This window comes from Perognathus longimembris, chromosome 3, assembly GCF_023159225.1.
Source record: "Perognathus longimembris pacificus isolate PPM17 chromosome 3, ASM2315922v1, whole genome shotgun sequence".
Lineage (NCBI taxonomy): Eukaryota > Metazoa > Chordata > Mammalia > Rodentia > Heteromyidae > Perognathus > Perognathus longimembris.
The window spans coordinates 62187620-62206085 of NC_063163.1; the positions used below are offsets into that span (position 1 = coordinate 62187620).

Consider the following 18466-nt stretch of genomic DNA (forward strand, 5'->3'; position numbering starts at 1 on the left):
ATGCAGTCCATTTAAGCCTGGGAATGAAAGAAAGCAATTCTTCCTTCAACTAAACTCCCCGTATATATGCTGATCCCATGAGTAAAGATACCTCAAAGTCCTCTTCTATATATATGATCAAAGAGAGAAGAATTAATCAGAACTATCCATTCATTTTTCTTCAAAGGGTGTTTGCCTAGCACCTGTGTTCAAGGACAAGGGCCACAGATAGGCATTGAGTAACATCAAAACACTGTAGAACACCAGTGGCTCACACCTGTAACCCTAGCTACTCAGGAAGCTGAGATCTAAGGATCTCAGTTTGAAGCCAACCTGGGCAGGAAAGACTGTGAGATTCTTACCTCCAAGTAACCACCAAAAAAATAAATAAATAAAGGCAAGTGGAGCTGTGGCTCAAGTAGAGTGGTAGTCTTACCCAAAGAAAGCTAAGTGTTCAGGCTCTGATTTCAAGCCCCAGCATGATGCTTAGAGGATGCAAAAATAAATTTAACCATAATATAAATTATACTGTTGCCTATGTTACAACGTAGAAAGGTAAAACAAGGTTTTGTTATGACCTAGAGGAAAACACAAAACATCCCCACTAGAATGATGACAAGCTGTGTGCTGATGGTTCATATCTGAAATCCTAACTACTCAGGAGGCTGTGAGCTGAGGATCATGGTTTGAAGCCTGCCCAGGCAGGAAAATTCCTGAGACCCTTATCTCCAATTAACCTTCCAGCTAGAAGCTGGAAGAGCAGCTAGTAGAATGCTAACCTTGAATGAAAGAATTAAGGGGTAGCACCCTAGCCCTGAGTTCAAGCCCCAGTACTAGTACATACACACACAAGGAAGGAAAAAAAAGAATGAATGAATGAAAGGAAGGAGGGGAGAGGGAGGAGGGGGAGAGAGGGGGGAGGGAGGGAAGAAGGAAGGAAGGAAGGAAGGAAGGAAGGAAGGAAGGAAGGAAGGAAGGAAGGAAGGAAGGGAGGGGAGGGAGGGAGGGAGGGAGGGAGGGAGGGAGGGAGGGAGGGAGGGAGGGAGGGAGAGTTTATTTTTCTTTCTGCCCTCTCTCTGCCAGAGCAATCCCTAGTATTTATTGGGTCAGCTTGTATGTTCCAGAAAGTGGGAGATCACCAGACAAGAGGGAAGCCTCAGGGGAGGACACACACTCAGGAAGTCACTAAAATAATCTATGCAGGGAAGTGAGGCTCAGCCTAGCCCAAAACTTCACAAGACACTTTATTGAACATAAAAAATAGGTGTTTTCTCTGTCCACTGATAAACTGCAGGTATCTATGTCATGCGAGTGGATTCATGTAGCAATCTGGTAGTTACTTAAGTGGGTAGAATACCCTACCCTCTGGCTGAAGTATATGACCAACATATGAGCTCTATGCAAGGCAACCTTGGGAGCAAAACACAAACAATTATGTCCTCACCTTGGCCTACTTGTTCATCATATCTTTTAAAAATGTTTATTGTAGCCAGGCCACCAGTGGATCAAGCTTCTAATCCTAGCTACTCAGGAGGCTAAGATCTGAAGATCAACATTCAAAGCCAAGCTGGGTAGAAAAAGTCTGTGAGACTCTTATCTCCAATTAACCACCAAAAATCCGAACATAGAGCCTAAGTGAAAAAGCTAAGGGACAGCACCCAGGCCCTGAGTTCAAGCCCCAGAAATGGCACAAAAAGAAATGTTTACTGTGATTTACATTTTATAAAATAATATACCACATGTGCATTCTATTTTTATAAGTATGATTTAAAATATTTTAACTGGCATTTTGGGGTGTGGATATAAGATTACAAAAATTTGAAGACCATATGATAAACCTACAGTCCCATCCATTTAAAGACAGAATACTGTGCTACCCAAAAAGTATTTTATTGAGTTCAACTGGGAACAACTTCAATTCACTTTATATATCTCAAAGTTAAGAAAAAATTGAGGTCATGTCAAAAGAACATCATTCTATATTTTCCTTAAGTTTAAATGTACCTGAAATAGTATTGATCTTAAGTGGTATTTATCTTAAATACTATATTTCTTCACATTTAAAAATTGAAAGCTAGGCTATGTGGAAAATGAACTATGTAACTTGTGGGCAGGGATGGAAGGGGAAACTGGGAAAAAGTGAAGGAAGGGGTGACATTGTCCAAAAAAAGATGTACTCATTACTTGACTTATTAAATGGTAATCCCTCTGTACAACATCTTAATAATAACAATAAAATTATATTTTTTTAATTGAAGGCTAGGGTGAGGACCCAAAGGCTTACAACTGTAAGCCTAGCTACTCAGAAGGGTGAGATTTGAGGACCATGGTTCAAAGCCAGCCCAGGTAGGAAAGTCTGTGATACTCTTATTTCCAATCAACCACTAAAAAACTGGAAGTGGAGCTGTGGCTCAAGTGGTAGAGCACAGGGACAGTGCCCATAGTTCAAGCCCCAAGACTGGCACCCAAAAAAAAAAAAATTAGGTCTGGGAATGTGGCTTAGTAGTAGAGTGCTTCCCTAGCATGCATGAAGCCCTGGGTTCAATTCCACACAAACAGAAAAATGCTGGGAAGTAGTTCTGTGGCTCAAGTGCTATAGTGCTAGCTTTGAATAAAAGAAATTCAGGAACAGTGCCCAGGCCCTGAGTTCAAGCCCTACGACTGGAAAGAGAGAGAGAGAGAGAGAAATTAGCAAGGGCATTGCAGTGCACACTTATAATCTCAACACTTATGAGGCTAAGGCAGGAATATCTCAATTATGAGGCCATCCTGAGCTGTATAGCAAGCTCCAGGATAGAGAAGACTATATAATAGAACACTGGCTCCAAACTAAACAAATAATTAATTATATTAACAAAAGCCATTTAGGAAACAAACCAGAAAATTGTATTTAAATTTTTAATTTTAAAATACCAAATTCAATTCTATACCTTACAAATGTATGTCAAAATAATTTATTGCTTCAATACGATGATTTTGGAAAAAAATATCTAAGCCAATCAATCTGTGGCTTAAAATGTAACCAAGGCAGAAAAATCACATCATATCCTACATCATTAAAAATTCTATGTGTTAGTTGATCTTGAGAGAATAAGGTGTAATATAATTTGAATAAAGACATGGTCATCTTAAGAGCATTATAACTAATAACATTGTGACAGGTGAATTTAAGTGAATAACTGATAAAGTTTTCAAGCACAAGTGAAATGTGTTTATTAGATTTTGATGTAGTGATCTGCTTTTACTTTGTAATTTGTAGTCCTCAAAAGACTTTTAAAAAAATAAATAAAGTCCATCCTTCCACTTAAAAAAAAAATTCTAGGCTGAGATATAGCTCAGTGGCAAAGAGCTTGCCTAGCAAGGGCAACATCCTGGGTCCAATCCCCAGTACCAAAAAAAGAAAAGACAAAAAAGAAAAATTTCTGCTGGGCACTGGTGGCTCAGGCCTATAATCCTAGCTACTCAGGAGACTGAGATCTGAGGATCGAGGTTCAAAGCCAGTCAGGGCAGGAAAGTCTGTGAGACTCTTATCTCCAATTCACCACCAGAAAACCAGAAGTGGGGCTGTGGTTCAAACTGGTAGAGCACTAGTCTTGAGCAAAAAAAGCTCAGGGACAGCATCCAGACCCAGAGCTCAAGCCTACAACCAAAAAAGAAAAATCTGTGTTTTACATCCTTAGACATAAAGGAATCAAAACAGCTTAGAGATCTCATCTCATTCCAGTCAGAATGACCATCATCAAGAAGAGAAATGGGCTGAGAATGTGGCCTAGTGGTAGAGTGCTTGCCTCGTATACATGAAACCCTGGGTTCGATTCCTCAGCACCACATATACAGAAAAAGCCAGAAGTGGTACTGTGGCTCAAGTGGTAGAGAGCTAGCCTTGAGCAAAAAGAAGCCATGGACTGTGCTCAGGCCCTGAGTTCAAGCCCCAGGACTGGCAAAAAACAAAACAAGAATATAAACAATAACAAATGCTGGCAAGGATGGGAGGTAGGGGAAATCTATTCCTCTGTTCATAGTAATATAAATTAATGATACCAGTGTGGAAGGCAGTAGTACAGAGATTCCTCAAAAAGTCTAAACATAGAATGGCCCTTGGATCCAGTGACCACCTAGGTAATTATTTAAAAGATTGCAAGTTAGGATACAATAAAGATATTCATGTTCACTGATAAACTATTTACCATAACCAAGTTATGGAAACAGCCCAGATGCCCCACAATAGACAATGGATCAAGAAAAAAGTGCTATTGTCTATATACATATGTTACACTAGATATTACATACAGACATATAGACATACATAGTGTATGTAATAGGTAAATATGGTATGTATATGCATAATATGCATACACACATAATGGAATCTTACTCATCCATTAGGAAGAATAATATGTTATTTGCATAGAAATGGAAAGATTGCAAAAAAGTATGTTGAGTGAAATAAGTTAGGCATAACGTCCACCTTCATATGTGGAGGTGAGATCTAAAATAGACACATATGAAAACATATACAAGGCCATAGTCAAACTGAGGATGGTAGATGAAGGAGTAGATTTCCATGGTATAACTCCTTTGAATAATTAACAGACATTTTAACAAAATGAATACAGGAAGTTGAAACATGCCTTGTCTGAGGGGATGGGGGAGGGTAAGAAAGGGAGTTGGGTAGATGATAGAGAGAGGAACAATGGGTGAATATGCTCCTAACATTCAATGTACCTATGCAAAAATGGAACTAGGAAACTTCAAGGGATGGGTGGGGCTGGGATAGATGAAATGAATGACAGAAGTGGTGACAGTGATAAAGAAACATGGTACACATCCATGAACATGTTGAATTAGGGAGGAAACAATGCTATGTCTTAGCCCGGGGCCATTGGCTCAACTCTGTAATCCTAGGCTGAGATCCTGAAGATCTGCCCTGGATTGAAGCCAGCCGGGACAGAAAAGTTCATGACACACCATTTCCAGAATACCCTACAAAAAGTATCAAGGCTGGAAGTATGGTTAAGTAGTAGTGCATCAGCCATGAGCGAGCACGCTGAGTAAGTCCAGGTCAAATTCAAACCCTAGCCTAGGGGGAGAAACACAGCAGTCTTTTTGTTTTTACTCGTTCATTGGTACTGATGCTAGAACTCTAGGAGCTCTGTTTTCATACTCACCATTGGCACTCTACCATTTGACCCACACCTCCAGCTCTGTTTCTGGCTGGTTATTTTGGAGATGGAGTCTCACAGTCTTTTTGCTGGTACTGACTTCAAACCACAGTCCTCCTAAAAAGCTAGACTTACAGGTATGAATCACCTGTGCCCACCCCTGTTGTATTTTATATTCAGATTAAAGAAGCTATCTTTTTCTTATCACTTGAAATATTTGAGTACAACTGTACTATGTGTGTGTGTGCGCGTGCGCGCGCGCGTATTTTTCCAGCCCTGGGGCTTGAACTCAGGGCCTGGGCACCGGCCTTGAGCCTCTTTGTGCTCAAGGCTAGCACTCTCCTTCATGAGCCACAGTGCCCCTTGTGGTGTGTTGGGTTTTTTTAGTAGTTTATCCAAGATAAAAGTCTCATAGGGACTTTTCTGCTCCATATGGCTTTGAACCCCAATCCTCAGATCTCAAACTTCCTAAGTAGCTAGAATTGCAGGCGTGACCCACGGGCACTGGGCTCATGTGTGTATTTTTCTATTAAAAAAAAAAAAACACTACTATATGGATAAGAAAGGAGAACAGCTAGAAAACATTTTGCCTTTTATATCTATCAACTGAAAACTCCAGAACTTTGCCCAGCCTGAGCATCTGCAGCCTCAAATCAAAGTTCTCATTTTGTAGATAACATGGATTCAATTCTCACTTGACTGCCAATAATGATAATAAAAATCTGAAGGTTAATTCATTACATATTCTAATATTTGACCATATTCACACAATAAGCTTGCCTTATTCACAGGCTTATTTCAAGTACCATAAAAAAAGAAAAAGAAATTAATAATAAATTATTATAATAAATATGAATAATAATATATATAATATAATATATAATCATATATATCCCCCCATATATATCCCCCCATCCCCTCAGACAAGGCATGTTTCAACTTCCTGTATTCATTTTGTTAAAATGTCTGTTAATTATTCAAAGGAGTTATACCATGGGAATCTACTCCTTCATCTACCATCCTCAGTTTGACTATGGCCTTGTATATGTTTTCATATGTGTCTATTTTAGATCTCACCTCCACATATGAATAATAATATTATATATAATCATATTATAATAAATATGAATAATTAATAATAATAAAGAAATTAATAATAAATACTTTAGAACCATTAGAAATTTTTTAAAGGAAATATTTTAATTTCTGCACACACAATACACAGTACAGTAGATGTGGAAAAAGCTGTTAGTCCCCACACTTGTCAACTGTTGAGTTGCATGGCCTGCTGAGTATTTCTTAAATTTGAGGGGAAAATGTGTCTCCCAAAAAACAAATGGTACCCCCAAAACAAGGTGAAAGTTATTGTGCTTACGTTAAGGGATTGAGAGGAAAACTGAGATCTGTTTGAATCAGTATGTCTTTAGCAGGGATTGGGTGATGTCATAAGAAAAATAAAGCATGTTGGGTGCTGGTGGCTCAGGAGGCTGAGACCTGAGGATCACAGTCTGAAGCCAGCCAGAGTAGGAAAGTCCATGAGACTCTTATCTGCAATTAACAAAAATTAACAAAATTAACAAAAAGCCAGAAGCAGAGCTGTGTCTCAAGAGGTAGACTGCTAGCCTTGAGTAAAAAGCTCAGGGACAATGCCCAGGACCAGCAATCAATCAATCAGAGCTCAATGGTACATCCACAGCTCTGAATGCCATGCATCCTGAGAATGTGCAGTTTATCTACAATGGCTGCCTGCTGAGAGCCATTTACTTCTGCATACAAAGAGTCCACCCTGTATTCTAACCATGTGCCTAATAATTTAGCAAGCATTGAGTCTATCTTTACTGTGTTTCATGCACTGTGATTTGAATACTGTGCTTCTAGGAGCAAAGACAGATGACAGTATAAACCCCTCACTTTCCTGGAGAACAAGAATAAAGACTTGATCTCACTTACAGATACATTATAGCACCTACCACCAATCCTGAAACCTGGCAAGGAAGGATAAATGCTCTGTCATTGCTTTACCCAAGACTCCCCAACTTAGTGGGGATGGGACATTAGATAGAAGGAAAAAAGAAATTCAGCATGCTAGCAAATAATTACAATGGTGTTATATTCTTATTCACATACAAGAATATCTGACAATAATTTCCATCTCCCTTCTCTCCCTGCATAATAAAAAATCTTGTGTCATTTAGAAAAAGGGTTTAGACTTGCTGCATGGTCTATTTCTAGTTTTAATTACAATGCTTGGCAAAGCTTAGGAGATCATTTTGATTCATTTCAAAAATAACTCCCATTCAATACAAGAAGATGGAAATTTTTTTTCACAGTGGTGAATTTTTTTATTTACTTGATAATGAAGATGGCTTGGCATATAAATAAACCATTTTCTTAACAACTTTGGTCTAGTGAAAATGCAGAGCTGAGGTTCTATTAATAAAAATGAAATAGCTTGCTTGCCTCGAAAAGTAAAAACTTAACATTTATCTTTCCAGACTGACTTGGTTTCATTGCCAGCTCTAAATGCTCTAAATGGCTCATGCCTGTAATCCTAGCTATTCAGAGAGCTGAGACCTAGGGACCCACTTCGAAGCCAGCCCAGGCAGGAAAGTGTATGAGAAATTTATCTCCAATTAACCAAGCCAGAAGTAGAGCTGTGGCTCAAGGGTTAAAGCCATCAGCCTTGAGCAAAAAAAGCCAAGCAAAAGCATGGGGCCTAACTTCAAGCCTCAGTACTGGCACAAAAAATAAGAAAGAAGAGGATGTGGGAAGAGGAGGAAGAGGAAGAAAAGGAAGAGGAAGAGAAGGAAGAAGAGGAGGACAAGGAGGAGGAGGGCAAGAAGGAGGGAGGGAGGGAAGGAAGGAAGGAAAGAAACAGAGAAAGAGGAGAGGAGAAGAAAGAGGAAGGGAGAGCAGGGGAGAGGAGAGGAGAGGAGAGGAGAGGAGAGGAGAGGAGAGGAGAGGAGAGGAGAGGAGAGGAGAGGAGAGGAGAAGAGAAGAGAAGAGAAGAGAAGAGAAGAGAAGAGAAGAGAAGAGAAGAGAAGAGAAGAGAAGAGAAGAGAAGAGAAGAGAAGAGAAGAGAAGAGAGGATTGCAGCTCAAATCACACATGAAACATGGAAATTGTTCTGGTACTTACTGATCCATATAGCTCCCCCTTCTCATTCATCCCGAGGTAGAGTCCACTGTCCACGCCTCGAATGCTGACCAGGCCCACTGCTATGCTGATAAACTCCAGAATGCCTGCAAAATGAACAGCAGAAGGCAGAAAACAGGTTAGTCACAGATTGTATGTCAGAGGGTCAGAGGCTCAGCATCCCTGGGGACTTTTGAAGAGGAAGCTGAACCCAGCTCTCAACTCGCACTTCACACCAGTGGAAGAAGCACTTGCTATGTTAAAAAAAAACAAAAAAAACAAACAAACAAAAAAAACTATTGCTTAGTGAGGCTGAGTGGCTCATGTCTATAATCCTAGCTACTCAGGAAGCTGAGATCTAAGGATCTCAACCCAAAGCCCGCCAAGGCAAGAAAGTCCATCAGCCTCCAATAAATTGCAAACATAGCCAGAAGTGGAGCTGTGGCTCAAGTGGTAGGGCACTAGCCTTGAGCACAAAAGCTCAGAGTTCAAGCCCTGGGACTGACACAAAAAATCAAATAAACAACTGAATTCCCACCTAACTTATTTCTTATCATATTAATGAGCCAGCTAGATTGTATACACCTTTAGTCTTGACTATTCTGGAGGCTAAGCAAGAAGATCCCAGCCTGGGTAACAAAGTAAAATCTTATCTCAAAGAAACCCAACCAAGCAAAACCACTTACCAACATGGATTATATAAATAACTAAAACATTTCTATTTATTTAAAAGAGTTTTTTTAAGCCCCTAGTATCTACCTGGGCACTGGTAGCTCATGCTTAAAATCCTAGCTATGCAGAAAACTGATCCAGAGGACTGTGGTGCTAAGCCAGCCAAGGACATAAAAAAAATTTCAAAACTCCATCTCCAAAAATTACCAACCAAAAGCTAGACAATCAACCAAAATCTGGGCTAGGGACTTGGCTTAAGGAGTAGAGTGCCAACTGAGCAAGCAAGTCATATAAACACAAAACTTTGAGTTCAAAACATCTATACTAGTCCCCCCACAAAAAGCTAGTATTTACATAGACATTCTTAGAAGCCATAGGACAAATGAATGTACATATTCAAATAAAACTGAGAATACATTGGAGAAAAATTTTACTTCTCCTTTACACATGTGAAATTAAATATTCGTATATAGATACCTTGCTATTGAGCTTCCCCGCCTCTAGAACTGTAAGAAATAAACATCTTTTTGTTTGTTTGATTGATTGATTTATCTGTGTTGGTACTAAGGCCTGAACTCATAGTCTGGGTGCTTTTCCTAATTTTGTTTCCCTCTGGGCTGGCACTCAACCACTTGAGGCACATCTCCCCTTCCAGCTTTTTGGTGACTAAAGTCTCACAAACTTTGCTACCTGTACTGGCGGTGAACCACAATCCTCAGACCTCAGCCTCCTGAGTAGTTAGGATTACAGGTGTGAACCAGTGGTGCATGATCAACAGCTCATATTTAAATAACAAAAGTAGTTTTTGTGCATAATTAAAATTTTAAACCTATCTAGAGAATAATTTTGTGGCTCTCAAAATAAAAGCATAAAGTATAACTACAAAATATTTTCCAGCCCTTCATTGCATAACTTTGTTGAAGCTCCACCTTTAAAAGTAATTCAGCAGCCCCAACATGCTCACCACCTAAATACATCTGCTTAAATAAGGTATTGATAAGGTATTGATCTTTTTCTGGGTGCTTATCTAAACTTCAGATAGTCAAAGTAATTAAGATAACATAACATACTACAGGGGGAAATGCTCTTGCTTTATTGAGCATGGAATAATACCATACTCTCAAATCAAATCAACATCATTATTTTTTTTTAATTTTCCTTTGGTGCTGATACTAAAGCTTGGATTTACAATCTGGGCACTGCCCTTCAGCTTTTTCACTCCAAGCTAGCGCTCTACTACTTAAGCCATAGTTCCACTTCCAGCTTTTTGGTGATTAACAGGAGATATGAATCCCACAAACTTTCCTGCCTAGGCTTGTTTCAAAACTCGATTCTCAGATTTCAGCCTCCTGAGTAGTGAGAATCACTGGTACCCAGGCATGATCTTATTTTATTTCCTTAATTTGCCTTGCTTATCTCACAAATAGCAATACCTAAACTGGGCATAAATCCAAAATTTTGTGACCATACCACAGCAACTTAGAGTCTTCTAAACATATTGTCATTTAAAGATAATTTTCCCACAATAGATCCCTTGTACTCAGACATTTTCACATATTTGTTACAAAGTACTCCATTTTGTTTAGTCGTTTTGTGAACTCACAGGAAACACTGAGATCTGGTTTCAAAAATACCTTCAAAAGCAAACACTGGTGGTCCCCACCAGTGAGATCTGAGGTTCAAGATTCAAAACCAGCCCAAGCAAAAATGTCCAGAGACTCGTATCTGCAATTAACCAGCATAAAGCTGGCACTGGAAGTGTGGCTCAAGTGGTAGAGTGTCAGCCTTGAGGAAAAAGGCTAAGGGATAGTGCCTAGTCCTTAAATTCAAGCTTCAGTACCAACAATAAAATAGATGGATGGATAGATAGATAGATAAAACTACTTGAGTTTAAGAGTTTAGAAATAACGTATGTATGTATCACTGTGCCATAAGTTGGTCTCGTATGACTAATAAGCACTTACATAGAGTTTTTAACAATTAATTTTGTAACTCTCCCACAATAGACTGGGCTGAAATCAAGTGACAATCTGAATTACATAAATCTAATAAAGCAAGTAAGTAAACCAGAAGAAACTATTGCACAGTGATACCCCACCCCAAAAGAAATAGCTATTTCTTTTTTTTTTTTTTTAAGTTATGGAGCTGAGAATATGGCCTAGTGGTAAGTGCTCGCCTTGTATACATGAAGCCCTGGGTTCGATTCCTCAGCACCGCATATATAGAAAAAGCCAGAAGTGGAGTTGTGGCTCAAGAGGTAGTGTACTACTAGCCTTGAGTAAAAAGAAGCCAGGGACAGTGCTCAGGCCCTGAGTCCACGCCCCAGGACTAGCAACAAAAATAAAACAAATAAAAAAAGAAAAAAGAAAGAAAAAGTTACAAATTATCTCCAGTTTATTATGGCTTACAAAATGTGACCTGCACGTGCAAAACTTATTTTAATAGAATATGAGACCATCTCTAGTTGCAGTCAAGCAGACCTGCAATCCTATCTACTCAGGAGACTGAGATGTAAGACTCAAGGTTCAAAGACTCAAGGTCAGCCTGGGCAGTATAGTCTGTGAGAGTTTTAGCTCCAGTTAAATAGCAAATGCCAGAAGTAGAGCTATGACTCAAGTGTTAGAGCACCAGCCTTGAGAGGAAAAAGCTAAGGACAGCACCAAGACCCTAAGTTCAAGCCCCAGCATTGGCCAAAAAAAAGTGAACTCATACTTGGAAACAATAAAGAATTTATAGGTTCCTGTTCAAAGCTGGTGAGCTGTGGTGGTGTCATGGAAGAAAACCTACATCAAGGGGCTAGGAATACAGCCTAGTGGCCAGAGTGCTTGCCTCCTATACATGAAGCCCTGGGCTTGATTCCTCAGCACCACATATATAGAAAATGGCCAGAAGTGGCGCTGTGGCTCAAGCGGCTGAGTGCTAGCCTTAAGTGTGTGTGTGGGGGGGGGGGGGGGAGGGAAAGGGGGGAAAGAAGAAGCCAGGGACAGTTCTCAGGCTGTAGTTCAGCCCCAGGACTGGCAAGAGAAAGGAGGAGGAGGGGGGAGGAGGGGGAGGAGGGGGAGGAGGGGGAGGAGGGGGGAAGAGGAGGAGGAGACCTAAATCAAGTCCATTTGTGACCAGCTTTCCCTACTTCACAAAGCAAATGGGAACAGACATGAGGCAATACTTTCTGGAGATCCACTGCACATGAGCTGCACCTCTGTGTAACATGATCATTTTATTTCAGTAGAGAACTCTTAGGATTCAAAGTCATCAAAATGATGGAATTCTGTTACTCCTGGGACCACACACACATCAATCTCTCCTAGTTCCCTAAATGTGGACTACAATCTAGGTTACACTTAACTTCCAATTACCCTAAGGTGTTACCTCATGTCCAATTTTCATTTTTTTTTTTAATCCAGGAAGTATTTTGCCCCATTGGACAGCTGAACCATTTAATTTACTAGGCCAATGAGAAGAGGCTTAATCATACAACAAAAAGATATTTGCATCTTCAAAGAAGGTATCTGATGATCTTTGTCTTTTTCTGAAACAAGAGGAAGCCCCGAAACTCATATCCAACATTCCTCACCAAATCCAAAGAATATGATTTCACAAAAACTATCTGATTGGCTGGTCTGGAGAATAGCAAGAATATCAATAACACCAACAATAATGATCATCTTATAACTAGAACACAATGAGAGACCTGCTCTCAATCCTCAGGACAGTTCTAGTCATTACAGTATGAAATTGAGATTTCCGGATAAATAACTTGCCCCAACTACTCAGAACTTTCCAGCTTTTTCCTGATAGTTATATATACCTCATATTTTATTTTACCTTCTTTCCCATGACTCAGTGATTTCTGTGCCATTTGCATATAGTTAAGTTCTAAAAGTATTGTATTATTATCACTATTAATTATAAAATTGGTAATAAAAGCATTATACTTGTTTTTTGTTGTTATTGACAAAAATCACTGAAATTCATATGCACTAATTTATTTGGTTAACGAACTATTATTAGCTGGCTATGGTCATGAACAGCTACTTAGGAAGCAAACACAGGAAGAAGAGTCAGCCTAGGCAAGGGAACCACATCCTATATCAAAAATAAATTAAAGCAATAAACTAGTGACTCACACCTGTAATCCTAGTTACTCTGAAGGCTGAGATCTAAGCCTTCCAGTTCAAAGCCAGCCCCAGGCAGTAAAGTTCCTGAGACTCTTACCTCTAATTAACAAACAAAAGGCTCTGAGTAGAAGTGTGGCTCAAGTGTTAGAGCACTCAGCCTTGAGCAAAAAGGCCAAGCAAGAGCTAAGGCCCTGAGTTCAAACCTCAATCTCGGCACACAAACAAAAATAAAGGACTGGAGGCATCGCTCAAATGGTAGAGCACCTGTGTAGCATGCACACAGCCCTTGATCTTCATCATTGAAAAACAAAAGTGAAGTATAAAAATAAGTGAAAAATACGGGGCTGGGGATATAGCCTAGTGGCAAGAGTGCCTGCCTCGGATACACGAGGCCCTAGGTTCGATTCCCCAGCACCACATATACAGAAAACGGCCAGAAGCGGCGCTGTGGCTCAAGTGGCAGAGTGCTAGCCTTGAGCGGGAAGAAGCCAGGGACAGTGCTCAGGCCCTGAGTCCAAGCCCCAGGACTGGCCAAAAAATAAAAATAAAAATAAAAAAAATAAGTGAAAAATAGGTAAGTAAGTTATAGTGAATTTTTTCACTGATTATAGAAATCCCCCTTCTTGGTAGGGCATACGTTCCTGGGATGCCTGAAACCATACAGAATATCAAAGCCTATATACAGTACATATACTCTACATACATACATACCTATGATAAGGCTCAACTTATAAGTTAGGCACACTAAGAGGCTAACAATAACTACTAATAAAATAGGACAAGTATAGTGTAATAAAAGGTATTACTAACTTAGGAGTTGTTTGTTTCTGAAATTTGCCATTTAACATTCTCTGGCCATAGTTGATCGTGGGTAACTGAAACTGCAGAAAGTAATACTATACATAAAGAGGGACTTGTCCTGGGAAGAGGGCCATTTTGTATGCAGTGACTAGCAGGCCTGGCAAATGTGGGCAGTATTCAAACAGATAGTGCTCTAGGGGTGGAGGCACGGCTCGCTCTGTAAGGTGGAGCATTAGCCAGTGAATGCTAGCCAATGAGTGAAATCAGATGCAGGTATTGCATTCAAGTTCCAGTCTCCAACCAAGAAAGAGAAAAAAAATAACAAACCCTTCAAAAATTTAAAAAAAAAAAAAAGATAGTGGTACATTCCGTTGTGGGAAAGCAAATCGAAGGCTGCTTCCTAAAACATACCTGAGCTAAGTATCTCACGAGCTTTCCTAGTGAGAAGAAACTTTCAGTGAGCCCCAGATGGAAAAGGTTCACCACCTCAAATCACCATCCATATTTCTGTGGCTCCTTAAGGGATCTTACCAAGCACCAGTGGCTCATAACTGTCATCTTAGCTATGCAGGAGTTTTACATCTGAGGATCATGGTTCAAAGCCAGACTATGCAGGAAAGTCTGTGAGACTCTTATCTCCAATTAAACCCTAAAAGGTTGGAAGTGGGGTGTGACTCAAGTGAAAGACCACTAGCCTTAAGTGAAAAAGTGAAGGGATAGCAACCAGGCCCTGAGTTCAAGCCCTAGTACTGGCACACACACACACACACACACACACACACACACACACACACACACACACAAAGCAGAAACCTCAAAGAACAGCCCAGATTTTTATGAGGTCACCTTCATAACACAAGGATGGTAGAACACCCCCAATGGATGAGTCACACCCCGTCTCCCACACCCACAGAGGTCAGGAAGACCTGGCAACCTGGTAAAAGGACCCACCCCAATCAGACTGGAATCCTTATCATTCCCGGTACCATCTTGTCCACACTGAACTCTATCACCTCAACCCGGTCAGTTCAGCCCCTCATAGGCCAGAGCTGGTACCAGGCAAGTTCTCCAACTGCTTCCTCCCCACTGCGTACAGGCCACTTGCCTTGCCATCTGCTTAGGCATGTAAGCATGAGTAAGCACACCCTGTGGCAAAGAAGGTGCTCTGAGAGACAGCCAGGAGAGGGCTTCTCCACAGACATGGGAATGTTTCACCATCAAGGGCAAGAAAGGGATAGAGGGAAGAGAGGAAAAAAGGAGAGAGAAAGGGAGAGAAATGTGCCAAAATTCAACTTATTATAGCCCTCGCGTGTGTACCCTGGTGGCTCGTCTCTCTAGCAGGTACAAGCTCAGCTCAGAAAGGACACAAAGTCAAGGACTAGAGTCATTTCTCTATTCACTTTCCCTGTAAGCAAGAATTTCAAATGAAGACCCACTCCTGGGGCCTCAAGGGGTCTGATAAAATCAAAGGATTGCCTTGGTCCACATGAGCACACCTCAAGAATATAACCACACCCAGGCCTCCTTCTTCCTCCTCCCAGTCTCTCCACAGCTATTAGAGGCCAGAGCCTTCCTAGATCTGTCCAAATAGACCATTAACCACCAAGGTGCACGCCCCTCCTAGAGCCCACCTGAATTAGGCCTCACTTCCATCAAAGGAAAGAAAGGACAAGACAGGAGCAGTTCCACTCTAGCCTAGCCACAAGCAACCTTCAGATCTAAACCTTCAGGGCACTTATTAAAGTTTCCCTTTTCAGACAAGACATCAAAAAGATATGCAGCAGGGCATTGGACATAAGGGCAGGAGGTGAAGCAGGTAGATTGCTTAAGCTGAGTTACAAACCAATCTGAGCAACAAGGTGACCTTGTCTGTTTAAAAAAAAAATACAAACTGTGAAGAATAGCATGACTTGAGGCTGTTAATAGCCAACACTTCCAGGAGCTGGGAGCTGGTGCTTTTAAATGCTAGCTACTCAGAAAGCTGAGACTTGAAGATTGTGGTTCACACCCAGGCTGGGCAGGAAAGTCAGTAAGATTCTTATCTCCAATTAATCACCAAAAAGTTGGAAGCAGAGCTGTGGTTCAAGTGGTAGAGTGCTAGCTTTGAGCAAAACAGCTCAGGGACAGCGGCCAGGTCCTGAGTTCAAGTCCTAGGAATGGCACACACACACACACACACACACACACATAAACACACAACTACAACCACAGCCAGGGGCCAGATTATAATTAGAGTGTGTATCCAGCAAAGTTGACCTATAACAAGATGATCAAACCTGAGTTTACTTAGGAAATAGCCAGGACCACCAAGTTTTCAAGCTTCAAAACAGCTCCTTATTCAGGCAGTCTTTGCCTCTAGAGAGATACTGAAAAGCCAGACATAAAAGACAGAATTTTTTAAGTGCAAAAGCTGGAAGTAAGAATTGTTTTAGCCAACTCATTTTTTTAATCATGCCATGATATTTCTCCACTTTAAAGCAACCTCCATTTGCCACCCAACTCCCTTTCAGTGGCCCTACTCCCTTAAAATTGCTCCCCAGTTGGGGTGCTGATGGAGTGCAATGCTACCCCGGCCCCCACTTGAAGAGGTGAGCCAGCTTAGGCTTTTACAGGCCCTGCCTTCAGTTGTTTCCTGAGTCAAGGTCTAGGCAAGGTCCCTTAGACTTGTGTCTCAATGCTGATGCTCTACCACTTGAGCCACAGCTCCACTTCCAGCCTTTTTGCTAGTTCATTGGAAATAAGTGTCCCCCTGGACTTTCTGGCCTGAGCTGGCTCTGAACCAGCCTCCTGAGTAGCTAGGATTACAGGAGAGGTTGCCAGCACCAGGTCAGCATTCACTTTTTTGCTACTCTACATCACCATTGGCCTAGTTAATATTCTGCTCACTTTTTCCCCCATCTAGCAAGTCTGGAGTGCTTTACAATACATGTATGAAAAGAGATAACTCAATTGCCAGGACCCATCCCTAGTTCCTTTTCCCTTTTTTTTTTTTTTTCAACCTCAAAGGCCACACCAAACCCCACCCCAAGGGAGGGAGGGGACAAAGGACTCCCTCAAAGTCCCTTCCTAAGCTGTCCCCACTGCAGCTCTAGCCTGCATGACAGTAAGACACCCCACCCCACCCCCATGTCCCCTGCACTACTACTGCTGTGTCACCACCAGGCTTTGCAGCTGCATGGGGTGGGGTGGGGTGGGGTTGCAGGGAACGGCAGAAATCATTTCTCCATGCCAGGTAGAAAATACACCTTCTATGTCAAACAAGGTGCAAACCCACCCCACCCCATCCCCCACCCCTAGCTACAGTGAAACTGAGGATGCAGACTCAGCCCCCACCCCACCCCCAGGAGCCAGAGTGAGGAGCAGGCGGCCGCTGCGGGGGGGGGGGGGGGGCGGGGGAGGAGGAGGGCAGAAGGTGAGGCCCCGGCTGCGAACTGTGTGGAGCGCCAGGTGTGATGGCTTGCCGCAGCCCCTCCGCCCCCACCCGGGGCCCGGCGGCTCCCACCGCTCTCCCTGCTGGTGCTGCTGGGTCCTAGCACCGACCCAGCCACTCTCTGGGCGGGGCCAGGAAGACTGGAGGAGGAGGCTCCCAGGCACGAGCCCCGCGCTGCAGAGGTTGCTAATATTGGGACCTGCCGCAGCAACAGCAGCAGCAGCAACCAGCGGGAGACCGCGGCACTGCTGTCACCCCCGGGGGGCCTGCTTCTCACTGCAACCGGATGAAAGACTTAAATAACCCTCCAGCCTCACCCTCCTTCCCCACCCCCACTGCGCACAGCCACCCACTCAGCTCCAAACCCGGATGAGTGGCTCCGCGGAGCGCCCGGGCGCGCCCTTCCTCCCTCCTCCCCGCAGCCCCAGGCCGACTCCCAAGCCTACCCGTTAGCTTGCATCTAGGAGGCCCCCTGCCCGTTCTCTCTACCCTGGGCCAGGGGGCTTCCACTCCCCCTCCCACACAGCAACACCCACCCCCACACCCCTACCCCCACCCCACACACACAGTGCGAGCGAATCTGAGCGGAGATGTCACTTCCTTGGCGACACCTTTCTCCAACCTCTAGGATCGAGGAGGGGTGAGGAGATCTAGCTTTTTGTTGTTGTTGTTTCAAGGCCTCCATTCAAGCAAACTGTACCTGCAGGGCTGGTCCGCTGACCTCTCTCCCCACCCCCTCCAGAACGCGCCCTTCCTGCCCTCCCCACCCGCGTGGCACCACCCTGGCACCCTTGCTCTCCTCCCTGGGTAGAATTAATGAATTGCTCATGACTCGATTGCGTATGGCAAAGGTCCTATCCTAAAGGTGACTACATTTTTTAAAAAAAGAAAGAAAGCTACTGAAGGTGGGCCACCCCCCAAATAGAACATCCCATAATCTCCCCACGCCTGCCCCCCCCCCACCTCGTGGTGCTACACCCACCCTAGAGTTGTGCCGGATAAATCCACACAATGAAGCTGGCCCCGGCCTGCTGTGGTGGCCCCGGCAGCGGTGCGCCCTCGCTGCGCTCCGGGACGCACTCGGTCTCCAGTAGCGGAGAGGCCCCGCGCCTAGGCGGGGAGGATGCTGGAAAGCCAGCCGGTGGGCCCAGAGCCCTGCTCGCGCAAAG

At 42.8% G+C, this 18466-nt stretch overlaps 1 protein-coding gene across 2 annotated transcripts in view; it reads right to left on the reverse strand.

The window, feature by feature from the left end:
• The window catches only part of Fgf9 (fibroblast growth factor 9), a 46211-nt gene that overhangs the window by 23839 nt on the left and 3906 nt on the right, over window positions 1–18466 (reverse strand). For both annotated transcript variants that reach the window (XR_007210366.1, XM_048341652.1), the window contains exon 2: window positions 8280–8383. Coding sequence is in view for 1 of the 2 variants with exons in the window: in XM_048341652.1 (XP_048197609.1) it covers window positions 8280–8383 (104 nt within the window). In the remaining variant the exon portion in view is untranslated. The remainder of the gene's footprint in view (window positions 1–8279; window positions 8384–18466) is intronic.